The following is a 17,644-nucleotide window of genomic DNA, read 5'->3' as shown; positions in this document are numbered from 1 at the left end:
GATTCTTCGTTGGTGGTACCAGTCGAATGTGTATGTGATTTTAAAACGGTTACTTGTCTATAAGTAATTATCACTAGTTCATGGTATGATAGTGAATATCATTTTAAGAAAAGATTAAATTTGTCAACGTGATTGATATCGGTTGGTGGTACCACGTTATTGTCACATAGGTTCAATTGATAATTTGATAAGTAAATAAAAACTGATTGTTAGGAGAATTGTCTTGGTCTTGGTGGTACCGGCTTGGGTAATTCAACTAGTAGTTAGGTGATTCGATAAATTATTCATGGATGGTGGTACCACGTGAGTAGTTTAATCGTGTCACAACTACCTTTCAAACTCTAAAGAATTTGTTCCTCATCAAATGCAATCACATTTGAAGTCAAGGGAAGTCAAGGTGGATGACTTTTAATTATTTCGTCTGAATCTTTCTTTAATTTTATGCAATCAATTGGCAAATCAATTTGTTTAATTGTAAAAGGGAATTTCGAGCAACACCTGTTTTCCAAACCATTTAACAAGCAACTAATCATTTCACAGTCCCTGAGAACGAACTCAGACTTACCTCTTTGCTATATTACAAACGATCGGGTCCACTGCCCGTGAGTGCTTAGAAGTTAGTTCTTTGGTAGTTTTAGTTTACAAATATTAAAGCTCGATTTTGCACATCAGATCCTGAGTTTCCACCCACACACTGAATGACATGGGTGAAAAGAACCCTCCATATCCCCGGAAGATTTTGTTTTAAAGGATTGCTTAGGGCAACTGTAGGGTTTCTTAAGTTATGATTATACCCAATTGAAGGCAACCAAGCCTTCCATACATCATCACTAACTGCTTCAAGAATATTATTTTCTTCAGTTTCTTGGGGAAACCGAAGGGTATGGCGAAGTGATTCTGGGGTGATGGTGATTATTTTCGACCCCTGGCGTACAGGGCCGGTAATAGCCTTGGTGGACTCATCATAGTCACATGTCCACCAGAATTCACGAAGAAGATGAACAAAGATCTTCTCGGGATCTGCCATGATGCAATAACTTGCAGGGGATGCGTGGATAAAATCCAGCATAGGCTCATATCTCTTCATGAGAGGGGTCCCTGTGACCACGGTAGACCTGGTGATTACTTCGGATGAAGACCAATTTGAACCACCACCATTCCATGCTATTCGAGCCAAAGAATCATTAGCATCATTGACCCCTGAAAATAAATACGAAAAAGGATTTAAGGGCTCTGGTACCTCTAAAGCTCCTTCCAACATTTTCACAACAATGCTCATCACTGGCCTAGTCTCGGGCCTATACTGTACGCAACATAGAGCTACCTTAAGAATCCTTTCCACAGCTTCTTGATGTTTTTCCTCAAATCCGCAAACTATCATCAAATCTTTCAATTGCTTTTTTTCATATTTATCCCATGCCCATTTCGGGAACCACTGCTGACTATCACCAAGAGTCACATCCATGTTTCTCCTCCTACCTATCATCTCGAAAAGTAGCATGCCAAAACTATAAACATCACATTTGTGAGAAACCGGGAGAGGCATCCAGAGCTCGGGTGCAGTGTACCCTGGGGTACCCCGTCCCCCTGTCTTTGTTATATGAGTGTTATCCCTGTTGCAAAGTTTGGCTAAACCAAAATCGGCTACTTTTGCACAAAAGTTGGAATCCAACAGTACATTTCCTGGTTTGATATCATAGTGAACTATTCTCTGTGGACATTCTTCGTGCAAGTATGCAATGCCTCTTGCAGTTCGCACCGCAATCTCTTGAACCTTCTCAAACCCTATCATATCCCCTTTGTTTGCTTTAAACAGATGGTTATCCAAAGATCCATTAACCATGAACTCGTATACGATAGCTCTTAAACTCGACTCAAAGCAAAACCCAAAAAGCCTAACAAGATTAAAGTGATGGGTTCTTCCCATTGTGCTTACTTCCGCCATGAATTGTTCTTCTATTCTCTTGTCAGTGCTCCCTTTAAGTACTTTCACTGCCACGGCCGTTCCATTGCTAAAGATCCCCTTGTAAACTGTCCCAAACCCGCCTGAACCCAATAAGATGCTGAAGTTTTCCATTGCTATTCTTAGCTGTTGAGATGTAAACCGAATGGGCTTTTCTCGTTCCATGTCGTCCATGAACTTGACCATGGTCAAGGGAATAAAACGGGAGTCATTAACCAGTGGATCCACTTTCATCTTAGATCTTCTGTGACATACATATACAATGATGGCTATCTTTACCACAACCACTGCAAAAAAGAAAAAAAAAATCATTAAGATCAACAAACTTTTTAAACAACTACTCCCATGAAAAGATCAAGTGGAAAAAGTTACCAATAACGAAAGTAGCAACATTGACATCGGTTGGCATAACCTTAATAAGATTATTAGAAATTCAATAATGAAACCTCTTTAGATTCAAAAATGGATACATATATTATGTCTTATTCATTGACACTGTGAATATTTTCCACACACAAATCTTGTGTTAGAACTTGTAAGCTAGAGTAACATTAATGTCTAGGGATAAATATCTTGGGATGTAACAAACTTTGAACGAATGTCTATAGTAGGAAATAACTAAAGTTTTGTGTATTGTATATATAAACAACTTTAAAAAATGTTTATTTTATGTAAGAAAACATACGTGACAACGGTAAACATTATTTTCGAGTTGTTTACATACAATACACACAACTTTAGTTATTTCCTATTATAGACATTCGTTCAAAGTTTGTTACATTACAAGATACTTATCCCTAATATCTATGGCATAAACCTTGGTGGAATTCTCAACAATTGGAGACATTGCCAAGGTTTGTCAATGAAAATGACATGCTCTTTTTTTTGGGTTTAGTATCTGGGGGTGTAAGTAACTTTTACACTTTTTCTATTATGTGAATATATAACTTTCATTTGGTTCATTGTATGTAACTAACTCGCTAAATTGAACGATTAATGTAAAAGTGTATACGTGGCACACCATATGAGCTGCCACGTAGAAGTTTTTATTGGTCAATGTAAAAATTTTACATTAATCGTTCAAATTTAGCAGGTTAGTTACATAGAATGAACCAAATGAAAGTTACATTCACACAATAGAAAAAATGTAAAAATTACTTACACTTCTAGATATTTAAACTTTTTTTTCAATCTTCCGGCCACAGGTATTCATTTAATTTGGTCTAGTTGGATTTGTTTTTCCCCAAAAATGTTTGCATAGAGATGATTTTTTAACTTTTGATTTTACTTACTATACTACAAATTACTTTTAATACCAGTTTTGCCCTTAAAACTTATTACGAGTGTGATTTTGGTTCCTTCAATGATTAAATATTAACCCTTTTAATTATGGGATTAGTTTCCTGGAATGTAACTATCTTTGACTGAATGTCTATAGTAGGAAAAAACTAAAGTTATGTGTATTTTATGTAAGCAACTTGAAAAATGTTTATTGTATATAAGAAAACATACGTGGCAACCATATACAGGTGTCACTTGTCAGATTTTAATTGGCTAAAACGAAATTCTTACATACAATAAACATTATTTCAAAGTTGTTTACATACAATACACACAACTTTAGTTATTTCCTACTATAGACATTCGTTCAAAGTTTCTTATATTCGAGGAAACTGATCCCTTTAATTATTTGATCACACAAACTAATTTAACCTATTCCTCTTACCGCACGTACGTCAGCAGTTATTTTATAGGATTTACACAATACGATTGAAACATCTATTTTATATCAGAATAAATATTGCATTTCATATTTAATTGTTAATTCATGAAAGCACAAATTTTTTAAAGATAGCAAATTAAATTAATGCCTATTATCATATACTACTATTAATTTAATAGGTTTCTATTCTTTTAAATTGTTGATAATCTAAAACAACCACACTAACTATTTGTTCTTGTTGCAAGACGTACGATTATGATGTAACAAATTAATATTCATAGCCATAAAAGCATATGAAGATTTGTTTAAGTGTCCGAACCTTAATGAACCAACAGTTGTGATATACGTTATAAAACTAATTTAACCTTGTTTTTGTAATGTTAATATATACCTTTTTTGTATTACACTAGAAGAAAAAAAAAGAGGCCCAAACTATGAAATACTCAGGTCGGGTTATAAACTAAGAAGTATTCGCTTAACAAAAAATTCAAGGTACCAGTGGAGTAGAAAAACTAAATAATTTAAAGGGTCCAAAATCTATCATCTATCATTAAAGGGAAGAAGTATTATTAAATGCTAAGGGTAAAATTGTCAATAAAAACGATTAGTAGTATAGCAAGTAAAATCAGAAAAATCACCTCCCATAGATAAAATGATTTATTAAGCTATGAGTAGATAAAATAGACAAACACAGGAGACAGAATTGCAAGTCCATGGGAAATTTCGTGGGAAAGTGTCATGTTTAACATAAGACACAGCAAGTTCTATGGATGAATATCGTTAGTGAAACACTGTTTGGGGGTAGGGATGGCCATGAGTCAGTTTAGATAATCTTATACCCGGACCCGATAAAAAGACAAGCTACCAAACCAATTGGGTTTGTGGGGTTTTCCGAGGGGATCAGGTACCATTTAGCTTAAATGATAATGGTGTGTGTATGTGTGTGTTTATATAGATATTAGTCTTCAAAATATTAAAATAAGAGAAAATGTCACAAATGGTTCCTCTGGTTTGTCATATTCACATTTTGTCCCTTATGTTTTTTTTCGTTGCAAATGGTCCCTTACGTTTACATTTTCATTGCCAGAGACCCCTGACACTAACATCCGTCAAATTTCACCGTTAAAACCCTTCACGTGCAAAAAACGTGAGGGTATAATCGTCTATTTTGCAACCTATATCTACATATACATATTTATATTTATTTATACCTATATACTTATACATACATATATTTATTTAACTTGCCTCAATTTCAGTCAGACCCAAACCCAGAAACCACCCAAATCCCTTTTCCTTTAATTCAATCGATACGGAAGATGATGAAAACCCTCCCTGCCATGAGAATACGTTACCAGTGTTCAGAGTCAAGTCATGGAACAAAGATAAATATGCATCTGCATCTATGATATATATATATATATATATAGAAAAAAGAGATCTCTGTATTAATCCACCTGCCACAACAGGCCACCACCATGCCTAACCACTGATACCACCAGTCACTAATTCCGCCGACACATGTATTATTGATAAGATGTTGGTTTGAAATTTTAAGGATATTAAATATCATCTTTGATGAAGATGGTGGTGTGCTTTCGACCAGCGGTGACATTGGTTGTATCATACACTACCCTTTCCCCTCCTATCAACACACACAAATCATACACCGCCTCCCTATCTCTCTTATTGTCGTCGAACACACCTCAATTTCTTAAGTAAAAAACCTTACCAAGTATATTATTATATATACATACTCGTATATGTATATATATAAATATATATTCCTAGAAAGTCACCATAATCTGGAAAATATGTCAAGCACATTAAAAAAGACAGTAACACTTACCATCGATGGGTTCACTTTATGCAAAAAGGGGTTTAATTATCTTTTGATTTCATTAACTGGGTTTTGTTCATATTTAATGGAAATGAAGTTGAAATCCAACAACAACAACTCGTCATCATCATCCATGGTTGCCGATGAAGTAATCAAGACGATGAAGCCGATGAAGTAATAAGAAAAACCCGGTTTTGAACACTCCTATCCACAGTAACACACCATCACCATTCCCTGTTTTCCATTCTTTAAATTTCATTGTTGTAGATAAATATATAGATATATATGTGTCATTGAATATATATATATATATAGAGAGAGAGAGAGAGGGAGACACATAGAGATTGATGGATTTGGTTGGTTTATACAGGAAGATGATATAGATATGGATTCCCTTTATCTTTTATATAAAAGGAAAGAAATACAGTATCAAGTTTATTTAGATATTTATAAGAGAGAAGGTAAAAAAATAGTGTAAATATAGTGGTTGTGCTTTTCAAAAGGAAATATAGTGGTGGTGATATTTGAATGGACAATTATACCCTCTTTAATCGGTCAAAGTTAACAGAAGTTAGTATCAGAGGTCTCTAGCAACGATAATGGAAAAGTAAGGGACCATTTGCGATGGAAAAAAAACATAGGGAGCAAAATGCGAATATGACAAACCAAAGGGACCATTTGTGACATTTTCTATTAAAATAATAAATAACAAAACAGATGAAAAATAACAAAAATATGAACAAAACAAATTTATGAGAATAAACCCTTTTGTAATAGAAGAATAAGCCATAATCAAACTACAATTGACAACAAACTAAATTAAAAGAGATACAAAATAACAATAACATAACAATTCAATATCAAATCATAAACAAACACGAACAATGTACCAAAAATAAAATTAAAATGATTAATTTAAAAAAACAATCGTAGGTTTCTTTTATTGAGAAATTTATTTTAACTTGATTTGTTTATTAATAATAGGAAGCAGAGGAATAATATGAATGAAAATAATTTATAAAAATTTAGGTTGTATATAATTATTTATTGTGAGAGGTTTAAAGATAATGTATATCTTTATAATTTAAAAATATTTGTTTTGATAAAAGTGCATTTATAGTTTTAAATATAATTATTTATTTAATAAGTAAATAAAAATTTAATAAAATCTAGAAAAAAGGAAACAACTCTAGAGTAATTATGAGAGAGTTTTAGGTCTAAAAAAAACTTTAAGAGGTGTCAAGTGTACCCTCAACTAATATGTAAATAAAAATTAAAAAGAATGTAGAAAAAAAAAGAATTCTAGAGTAATTATGGGGAGTTTTAGGCCTAAAAAAAGTTTTAAAGGTGTCAAGTGTAGCCTCTACTTTCTCTTTTAGTTATGATATAGATAGTTGTGTTTAAATGAGAACAACTTAGGGGGAGGGAGTGAAAGGGGAGATGAGGCGGGAGATGAGGGAGTTTCGGCCGCCAGCCTCGCAAGCTCGGAGAGAGATGGGGGGCGCGAGCTTATAGCTCGCTGGAAGATGAAGGCGACAGGGACTGGAGATGTAAATTGGGGTATACCATTGGGGGTCCTGCAGTGTAAAGTTAGATGTGCCAGGGGTGTAAAGTGACAAGTCTACCAAACTGCCCTTTTTTTTTTTTTAGCTGCTGTGCACTTTTTGTTAATTGGAAAAGTGAAATAAATATTTTTTTTAGCAAAGTGAATAAAGTTTTTTTTAGCAAAGTGAAATAAGGTTTTTTTTTCCAACAATTTTTTTTTGGCATAATATAAAAAAAATTTTAGTTATGTAATATTTTATTTTTAATATGTAATGTGTTTTAAGTATTATGTAATGTGTTTTATTATTAATAAAACATATAAATTTAAAAAGGGTTAGTTATGTAAAGTTTATAATGTTAAGGATAAATTATTAAAATGTGAAGGAAAGGTTGAGAGTTTAGGTTACCACTAAAAAAGGTTGAAAAAAAGTTGAAGGGTTGAAATGAAGTGAAGTAATTTGATTGGGTATTTGAAGGGAGATGAGAGAGTTGAACACTCAGCTCCCTCCCCTTATAAAATGAGAGCAATGAGAACACTCAAAGTTTTTTAACTTTGATGCATTATAAGTCCGTAAATTAACATAGTCGGTGCTTATTAATCATTATTTAAGTGTTCAATAAATACTCTTATGTATCAAGCACATATTTTGTTTTATGTATCATTCTTGGATGCATCTTTATCACATTTGTTTTTTGTATATCAACAATTTTTCGACAAATGCATGTTGGAAATCTTATATATATACACACAAATATTCAATTACACACTATCTTGTATCTTATATTTATAACTTATACGTAGTACTATAGGGTGAATTATCATCAGAGCTTTTAAGGCTTTCCGGTACAAGGCTTTATAGGGCGTCATTTTTCCAACTTTTTGTTACAAGAAGCCATAAGAAGCCCAATAAAGCTATATACATTGCCCCCAAGGGCGTTATTGGACAAAAAATTGTAGATGGCGTGATAAATAAGACGCTCCTTTCCATGCTTCAAAGATATCAATTGACACATGGCATAAGATATCTCTATAAGGGGCTTTATGGAGAAGCCCTGCTCCTCATAGCCTAAGAAAAAAACGTGAGAACCTTTCTAAATCACATATTCTCTTCCCTTTTCACTCTCCTTGATGACTTCATCGAAATCATTCAAAATGTTTGATCCCACAAATCGTACATCGTTAGATGAAAAAAAAAGTATGTGTAGTCTTAAAGTTTTGTCCTCTTTCATTAGAAATGCGACTCGATATATTTTTGACGACTTTTAATTTTCATTTTTTTATGCTTACACATAACCTACACATGTATAGGTTAAAAAAAAATTGTGATTCTAATCAGTCTTCACTCTTGAAAAAAATCATAAAGGGTGGATGGTGGAGGTAATAGGTCATAGAGGCTGATAGGTCATAGGGGGTCATCGGTGGTGATCTACCTAATGGGCTCCGCCCTTAGCCACTTTGGCTCTGTCATGGACTGATGAGCACCGTCCTTAGCCACCATGGCTCCTTCATGGATTGACGGGCTCCGCCGTTAACCATCATTGTTGTGTAGAGATGTGTCATTTAGTAATTTACAGGTGAAAAGAAAGATCCTAAACATGTGTAAAGGAAAAAAAAAAAATTATTAAGTCGTTAAAAGTATATCTAGTCGCATCTCTAATGAAAATGGAAAGACTACGCGTAATTACCTTCAATTCTCTGTTTATGTATTCTGGTGTATAGGCCGACAGAGGTATAAGAGAGTTTTTAAGTCATTGCACTGGAAACAGAATTGATACATTATACAGTAATAAAATTAGTACCAGATGATTGGTTAAAAAATGCATGTGGGTAATGTCGCAGGTGGCATATGAGGGGAACATAAACAGGTGGACCGTCTTCTTTATTAATCCTTTTGTTACATAGTAGTTTGGAAAGTGAATTGCAGATCGTCGACATCATTTGAAGATCGGACATCTACCTGTGTAATAGTCAAATCATTATTTGAATTATCGGTTGAAGAAAATCTAGGAGACAATTCCTTTGACATGAAATACGCTGGTTCCTTGGGCCATGGCAAAACAACTTCATTGTCTAACATTTGAACTACACTTGTCATTTCTGGCCTGTCTCTTGCATCGTCTTGAACACATAACAATCCTAGTTGGATTGATCTTAAAACTTGAGGTTCATGGCATGATTCAACTAGAGTAGCATCAACAGATTCCTGTGACCTGTCTTCATTATAAGCACTCCATACCTGAATATAACATTGAAACATAGTTTATATGAAATTTTGTAAATCAAATTAAGGAATAGGTTTGTCACTGGTGAACATACATTTTGAGTAAGATTATGGCCAACAAATCCTGTATTTTTCTTCCCACTCACAATTTCCAACACCAAAATCCCAAAGCTATATACATCTGATTTGGTTGAAAATTTACCATACATTGCATATTCCGGTGCTAGGTAACCACTGCATACATAACAATCAATTTCACTTGGAAAAGAAAATATTCCATACTAATGGATTCGGGTCCATAACCATGGGTTCCAATGCATGAGTGGTATACTAATGAATTCAACAAAACAAGAATGAATGGTTTTTCAGAATGGCTTACTATGTGCCAACAATTCTACGTGTTTCTGATTCGCTCTGATTTTCTTCAAGACTCCTAGCTAGGCCAAAGTCTGATATCTTTGGGTTCATATTCAGATCAAGTAGTATGTTGCTCATTTTAACATCTCTATGAATGATACTTATTAGTGAACCATGATGTAGGTAGAGAAGTCCTTGAGCAATTCCTTTAATGATTTTGAAGCGTCTTGTCCAATCACATAGCATTCTTTGGTTTTCATCTGTGGAACATGTTTGTTAGTCAATTATTTGTATACATGGTAGTGCCTAATATTAGCAATTAACTTGAGTTTGCATATGTGAATGTAATTACCACCAAATATAAATGTGTCCAAGCTTTTATTTGGCATGTACTCGTAGATTAGTAACTTTTTGGCTCCTTTTATGCAACTTCCAATGAGCTTCACGAGATTTATATGCTGAAGTCTTGAAAGGAAAAAGACTTCGTTATTGAACTCTACCAATCCTTGGTTGGAAGTATTGGAGAGACATTTAACTGCGATCTCTAGCCCTTCTTTTAGCACACCCTGAAGATTACAATTTTCATATGTATGTAACTTCACAAAGTGCAGGGCTAACATTCTTTTACAAATTGCTTGTTTATACAATATATATGTATATTCATTCTCTTGTTTTTGTTTGATAGTAATTACCTTATAAACCTTTCCAAATCCACCCTCTCCAAGTAAATTGTTGAGTGAAAACGAGGCAGTGGCAGTAGCTATAGTACGGTATTTGAACATTGGCAACTGAATGTCGTCTTTTGTGTTGTTGGAGACATGCAACGACCTCCCTGGACATTATACAAAAATAAACTTCAAACAGAGAAAATATGTTCAAAATATGCTTCTTAAGTTTATCAATGATATATAGTCCTCGGGGTTTTTTTTTTAATCATTTTAGTACTAATTATTATATTTGAACATTGGCAACCGAAGGATTGAACCCGCTTTTTTAGAACTTTACATGTGGGCCTAGACTTCGTTGGTAGCGGGTACCTTAAAGGAATGGGCAAAGTGTGGATCGAACTCGGGACCTTAAGGTTACCAAGTGCTTGCCATACTACTAGGACAACTCTTCACATATATTGTGAACTTCCACAACTTTCTTAACCCCAAGATCAGTCGCACATGAAGAGGCCAAATAGTGTCATCAGAAATGTTAAGAATAGTAATCAAAAGGACATGGTCCATTTTAAGATGCATGTATATGGAATATGTGAGAAGAGAACATGGAGATGTAGAAATTTAGTGAATTTGCACACACTTACTTGAAGAGATTAGATTATCAGAGTTCTCAGGTCTGGAGGGGAAGGGAAACATATCAATCATTCTACCAAAGAATGTTTTGCCTGTAGTTTGCAATGAGTTTTCGATTTTCTCCTGTAAGGTCAATATAGATTCAAGACCGACAACAACCTCACCCATGGTAGGACGGTTCTTTGGATGGTTATCCAAACATCTCTGAGTTATTCGGACAAACTCCTTAAACATTTTGGGGATATCTGACTCTTTATATCATAGTCAATTATGTTCTTCAAATTACCTTCTTTGATGGAATCTTGAGCCCATGTTGCGAATCCCAAATCAAGACTTGAATCAAGTGGTCTTTTACGACACAATATTTCCAACAATACCACCCCCAACGCATATACATTGGATTTCCTTGTTAATTTACCAGTAGCGAAGTAATTTGGATCAAGATACCCAAAAGTGCCTTTAATAAGAGTATTAACATAAGTTGATGGTTGATTTGTTGGGCTTATCTTTGACAACCCGAAATCTGAAACTTTAGCCGCCCACCTTTCATTTAGTAAAATATTTAAGCTCTTCACATCATGATGTATAACCCCAAACTCAATTCCTGTACCAGTATGGAGGTAGTCTAACCCACAACCAGCACCAATGCAGATCCAGAGTCGTTGACGCCAGGAAAGACGGGTACCAAGTTTATGAAGATGATCACCCAATGCTCCATTGGGCATATATTCATAGACAAGGATAAACTCTTTTTCGTAACTACAATAACCAATCAAAGAAACTAGATAAGCATGGCGTAACTTGGATAGCATTTCAACTTCAGCCCAGAACTCGGTTTCCCCTTGGTTAGACATAGAATCCAAACATTTAATGGCAGCAACAACTAGCTTTGATCCATTGTTGATGTTGCCTTTGTAAACATTTCCAAAACCACCGCACCCAATTACTAATGATTCGTTAAAGTTTTCGGTTGCTAAAAGAATTTCAAGATAGTCTATTTGACGACAAGGTTGTGACCATTGTACCGAGGTGTAGTTGGAGGTCGAAGGCTTGGATCCTGCCATTCTATTGCTAGCTAGTCGCAATACTACTATTAGTCTATCAGTAGCAGTATTATTGGTTCCATAAGTAGAAGCAATGACCTCTAGATATAATTTTAAAGGATGATAGTAAACTCACTGGTAGATGATGCGCTTCTTCCTGGAAAGAGAGATGGACCCATGCATGTCTTTGACTCATATCAGATGTTATGTTTGCCATAAAAAAGTTCGGTGTAAAGCCAACCCCCAATGGTCTATTATATATTATTTGTTTTAACTTTCTTCCACGCACTCTTTTTGACCTGGTCAAATTACTTTATTACACCCATTTTATAGTTAACTTTTTAAAATAATATTTTCATAAACGAAACTAACTATAAAATATATATTATTGAACGGATAAAGATAAAGCAAGGTTGATCTTTTTAGTCTCAAAAGAGCTAACTTTTTTTTAACCACATTTTAATCTAAATATACTCCTAATTACACACATGTCTGGAATGAAACTCAGGACTTTCAAAAAATCTTCTATTAATCCATACCCACAAACGTAGGAAGTGGGACTCGAACCCTCGACCCCAGTTGGATCCTTCCAAGATCAAACACCTTACCAATTAAAATTTTGAAAAAAAACAACGTTGAGTGTTTTGAATTTGCATTAGTCCTATTCTGGGTGCAAAGCCTTTTCCATCAATAAAGACCTCTTTCTTTCTCCTCTGGTTCTTATTTTGTTGAAGTGTGACTCCCAACTCGTGTAACCCTTTACTTACACCTTAAAATTTTAATATTTTAAAGTTAAATGTTTTTTACAATGTCGCATATAACATAATATATTGTTATACATATGTATACATCTTATATTACATACGCGGTTTTGGGATGGGTAATCGAGTTCTGGTAATTCAATGAGTATGTGTACAAGTACACACTTTTCTTTTTGCGGTTTAATTTTTAGTTCCGGAACTCAGTGTAGATGAATAAATTTGTTATATTTTTAGTCACAAAGATCAGAATGCATGTTGTTTATGTAACGTACATGCAAAACTAATAGCGGATTAGGGCAAAAGAACAATGAATAACACATGCCAACCAACCTTTATGATCATTGTAGTATTTGTATCTAGTTTATATGAAATATTTGCATTCCTAGCCAGTTTATGCTAGTTTTTATCATTATAAGAAAACTTTGCATTCCTTGTTTGTGTAAATGACTTGAGCTTTGGTAATATGGTATGCTAGTTTTTTATTAATATTTGAGGTGCAAGACACCATCCCTTTCTATGTTTTCCCAGCTAATTTCGTATGCCTTTTAATTATGCACGTGTTTTAAATTTGAGTTATGAATGCATGTGATTGTCTCCATCTACACTCAATGTGATCATAAGTGACATATGTCTACCAAAAACATGTGCAACAATAACACTTTGACTTACCTATATGATATTTTTAAAAACCATATATGGATTTCTACGAATTCTAAGAGATTATAAAATGAATAGCAATACTTGGTAATTAATTATTATTCTCGATACAACGTGTTGAAATTCATGTTTGTATGAAAAATATAAAACTAATACCACGGAATTGTTAATTCATTATGTACGTTCTCAATTAGAAACTATCCTACACGAAACTATTACCACCAGTGAACACTAAAACAACATGCATTAAGACATTTGACTATGCATTTCTTAGTTAAACTACCGTGCAAACGTCGATGCATATATAATCAACAAACTTCAACCAAGACGTCAAACACCGAGACTTACCCCGCCGTGCATCGCACGGGCCTTCACTCTAGTAGTAATAAACATTCTCGATTCTTGATTGGGGGCGACTTTCATTTGGAGATCGAGGGTATAGACAATAAGTTTATATACCTGTTTAGAGTCTGTTCAACTTCTTGTTCAACTTAATTCCTATTTAATGTAAGATTGGGTTCATACTCAAAATTTAATCCTCTAAGTTTGCATTGATTTACCATTTTACATGAGACTTATATGATTTAATCCTATAAGAAAACACATACCAATTATATGTCACTTATATGAGACGTGTGACTTAATCACATTGAGTTTTAACCTTTTCTGATACATCCAAAGAATTGCATGCAAGACAAATCCGCGAGTAGCTCTCAAAAAGGAACTTTCACAGGAACATTCACAAGATTGAATTGGTCATTTAATTAAGATTTTTCTTATTTGAAAAGTAGCACAAAACATTAAATTAAGATTCAAGACGGCAAACTTTGTTTACCAAGTCCAAATTAGAAAATCATATGACAAATAAATGTAATAGAAGAGTTGGTCTCCATGATCTAGGAAATTACATAGGAAACTTGTGATGGTCCTCAGACGATTGATATATACATTAGGATGCTGTATATTTGTAAAAAAAGTGATATATCCACGTACGCAATAAAAATTGGACAGCCATGTAATGCACAAAAATGCAGGTAATTGGTTTTGATCAGGAATAAAACAAACAGCTAATCACCAATTAATATGAAAAAAAAAAAAAAAAAGCGAAGCACCAAGTAATGCACATATAATAAGTAAACTAAATTTTGATTTGAAAAGAGTAAACTAAATTTACGTTTAGCAACAGAAGCAGAACTTTGAGTTAGCCATAAGCTCCTGTATACATCAAAATAAACTCACCTTTCATTCTGTACGACTATTCAGATTTGTGAACTACAGTCGATTTGTGAACTGCTTCGGATGAAGACCAATCTAGGCCACCAACATTCCATGCCATTTGAGCCAATGTGATTACACCGATGCAAATGTGATCTCATGTTTCTTCGGATGAAGACCAATCTGAGTTTTCAAAATTCAATGCCATTTGCGTAAAAGAATCGCCTGCCTCACTATCACCTGAAATTATATGTGTAAAAGGATTTGGAGGCTCCGGAACCTGTAAAGTCCCTTCCAACATTTGCACAACGATGCTCATCAGAGGCCTAGCCTCGGGCTTATACTGAACACAACAAAGAGCCACCTTAATCATCCTCTCCGCAACTTCTTCGTCCTCTTTTGCAATCTGACAAGCTATCATCAAATCCTCCAATTGTTTCTTTTCATATTTGCCCCATGTCCATACAGGAAACCATTCTTGGCTATTACCAAGGCTCGTATCCATGTTGTTTCTCCTACCAATGATCTCAAAAAGTAGCATCCCGAAACTATATACATCACATTTGTGTGTGACGGGGAGATCCATCCATAGCTCGGGTGCTGCATAGCCAGGGGTACCCCTTCCTCCGGCCATAGTTGTGTAAGAACTATCCCTGTTGCATAGTTCGGCTAAACCAAAATCGGCTACTTTAGCACAAAAATTTGAATCCAAGAGTATGTTCCCTGGTTTGATATCATAGTGGACTATTCTTTGAGGACATTCTTCGTGCAAGTATGTTAGACCTCTTGCCGTCCCCAATGCAATTTCATGGAGCTTCTCAAACCCTATAACTGTTTTTTTCTCCGGTTTAAACAAATAGTGATCCAAAGAGCCATTTACCATAAACTCGTATACAAGAGCTCTTAAATTTGACTCAAAGCAAAATCCATATAGCCTAACCAGATTAAAGTGATAGGTTCTTCCCATTGTGCTCATTTCAGCTATGAATTGTTGCTCAATAATGCTCTCGTCGGAAGTCCCATTTAGTACTTTCACTGCTACAAGTGTGTTGTTACCAATGATACCCTTGTAAACAGCCCCAAACCCACCTGAACCTAGTTTGATTGTAAAGTTGTCTGTTGCTATTCTTAACTGCTGAGAGGTAAACTGAGTGGGCTTTTCTCTTTCCATGTCATGCAGGAACCGGGCCATGGCTAGGTGAATAAACGGAGAGTCACCTGCCTCATTGACCCCTGTAAATAGTGTCATCAGAAATGTTAAGAATAGTAATCAAAAGGACATGGTCCATTTTAAGATGCATGTATATGGAATATGTGAGAAGAGAACATGGAGATATAGAAATTTAGAGAATTTGCACACACTTACTTGAAGAGATTATAATATCAGAGTTCTCAGGTTTGGAGGGGAAGGGAAACATATCAATCATTCTACCGAATAATGTTTTGCCTGTGGTTTGCAATGAATTGTCGATTTTCTCCTGTAAGGTCAATATAGATTCAAGACCGACAACAACCTCACCCATGGTAGGACGGTTCTTTGGATGGTTATCCAAACATCTCTGAGTTATTCGGACAAACTCCTTCAAACATTTTGGGGATATCTGACTCTTTATATCATAGTCAATTATGTTCTTCAAATTACCTTCTTTGATGGAATCTTGAGCCCATGTTGCGAATCCCAAATCAAGACTTGGATCAAGTGGTCTTTTACGACACAATATTTCCAACAATACCACCCCAAACGCATATACATCGGATTTCCTTGTTAATTTACCAGTAGCGAAGTAATTTGGATCAACATACCCAAAAGTGCCTTTAATAAGAGTATTAACATAAGTTGATGGTTGATTTGCTGGGCTTATCTTTGACAACCCGAAATCTGAAACTTTAGCCGCCCACCTTTCATTTAGTAAAATATTTGAGCTCTTCACATCACGATGTATAACCCCAAACTCAATTCCTGTACCAGTATGGAGGTAGTCTAACCCACGACCAGCACCAATGCAGATCCAGAGTCGTTGACGCCAGGAAAGACGGGTACCAAGTTTATGAAGATGATCACCCAATGCTCCATTGGGCATATATTCATAGACAAGGATAAACTCTTTTTCGTAACTACAATAACCAATCAAAGACACTAGATAAGCATGACGTAACTTGGATAGCATTTCAACTTCAGCCCAGAACTCGGTTTCCCCTTGGTTAGACATAGAATCCAAACGTTTAATGGCAGCAACAACTAGCTTTGATCCATTGTTGATGTTGCCTTTGTAAACATTTCCAAAACCACCGCACCCAATTACTAATGATTCGTTAAAGTTTTCGGTTGCTAAAAGAATTTCAGGATAGTCTATTTGACGACATGGTTGTGACCATTGTACCGAGGTGTAGTTGGAGGTCGAAGGCTTGGATCCTGCCATTATATTGCTAGCTAGTCGCAATACTACTATTAGTCTATCAGTAGCAGTATTATTGGTTCCATAAGTAGAAGCAATGACCTCTAGATATAATTTTAAAGGATGATAGTAAACTCACTGGTAGATGATGAGCTTCTTCCTGGAAAGAGAGATGGACCCATGCATGTCTTTGACTCATATCAGATGTTATGTTTGCCATAAAAAAGTTCGGTGTAAAGCCAACCCCCAATGGTCTATTATATATTATTTGTTTTAACTTTCTTCCACGCACTCTTTTTGACCTGGTCAAATTACTTTATTACACCCATTTTATAGTTAACTTTTTAAAATAATATTTTCATAAACGAAACTAACTATAAAATATATATTATTGAATGGATAAAGATAAAGCAAGGTTGATCTTTTTAGTCTCGAAAGAGCTAACTTTTTTTTAACCACATTTTAATCTAAATATACTCCTAATTACACACATGTCTGGAATGAAACTCAGGACTTTCAAAAAATCTCCTATTAATCCATACCCACAAACGTGGGAAGTGGGACTCGAACCCTCGACCCCAGTTGGATCCTTCCAAAATCAAACACCTTACCAATTAAAATTTT

At 34.8% G+C, this 17,644-nt stretch overlaps 2 protein-coding genes and 1 pseudogene across 2 annotated transcripts; all 3 read right to left on the bottom strand.

The window, feature by feature from the left end:
* Positions 1–468: 468 nt before the first annotated feature.
* Positions 469–2,245, bottom strand: LOC122591436 (G-type lectin S-receptor-like serine/threonine-protein kinase At1g34300). The gene is made up of 2 exons (XM_043763704.1): positions 668–2,245; positions 469–498 (listed from the first exon to the last, which is right to left on the bottom strand). The coding sequence occupies exons 1-2, from the start codon at positions 2,195–2,197 to the stop codon at positions 469–471; spliced, it is 1,560 nt and encodes a 519-aa protein (XP_043619639.1). The 5' UTR covers positions 2,198–2,245.
* Positions 2,246–8,807: 6,562 nt separating this feature from the next.
* Positions 8,808–12,177, bottom strand: LOC122594303 (annotated as a pseudogene).
* Positions 12,178–14,627: 2,450 nt separating this feature from the next.
* Positions 14,628–17,164, bottom strand: LOC122594140 (dual specificity protein kinase zak2-like). The gene is made up of 2 exons (XM_043766613.1): positions 15,991–17,164; positions 14,628–15,857 (listed from the first exon to the last, which is right to left on the bottom strand). The coding sequence occupies exons 1-2, from the start codon at positions 17,042–17,044 to the stop codon at positions 14,782–14,784; spliced, it is 2,130 nt and encodes a 709-aa protein (XP_043622548.1). The 5' UTR covers positions 17,045–17,164; the 3' UTR covers positions 14,628–14,781.
* Between the last annotated feature and the right edge of the window lie 480 nt (positions 17,165–17,644).

This window comes from Erigeron canadensis, chromosome 3 (genome assembly GCF_010389155.1).
Source record: "Erigeron canadensis isolate Cc75 chromosome 3, C_canadensis_v1, whole genome shotgun sequence".
NCBI lineage: Eukaryota > Viridiplantae > Streptophyta > Magnoliopsida > Asterales > Asteraceae > Erigeron > Erigeron canadensis.
This window is presented reverse-complemented; position numbering and strand designations above follow the sequence as displayed.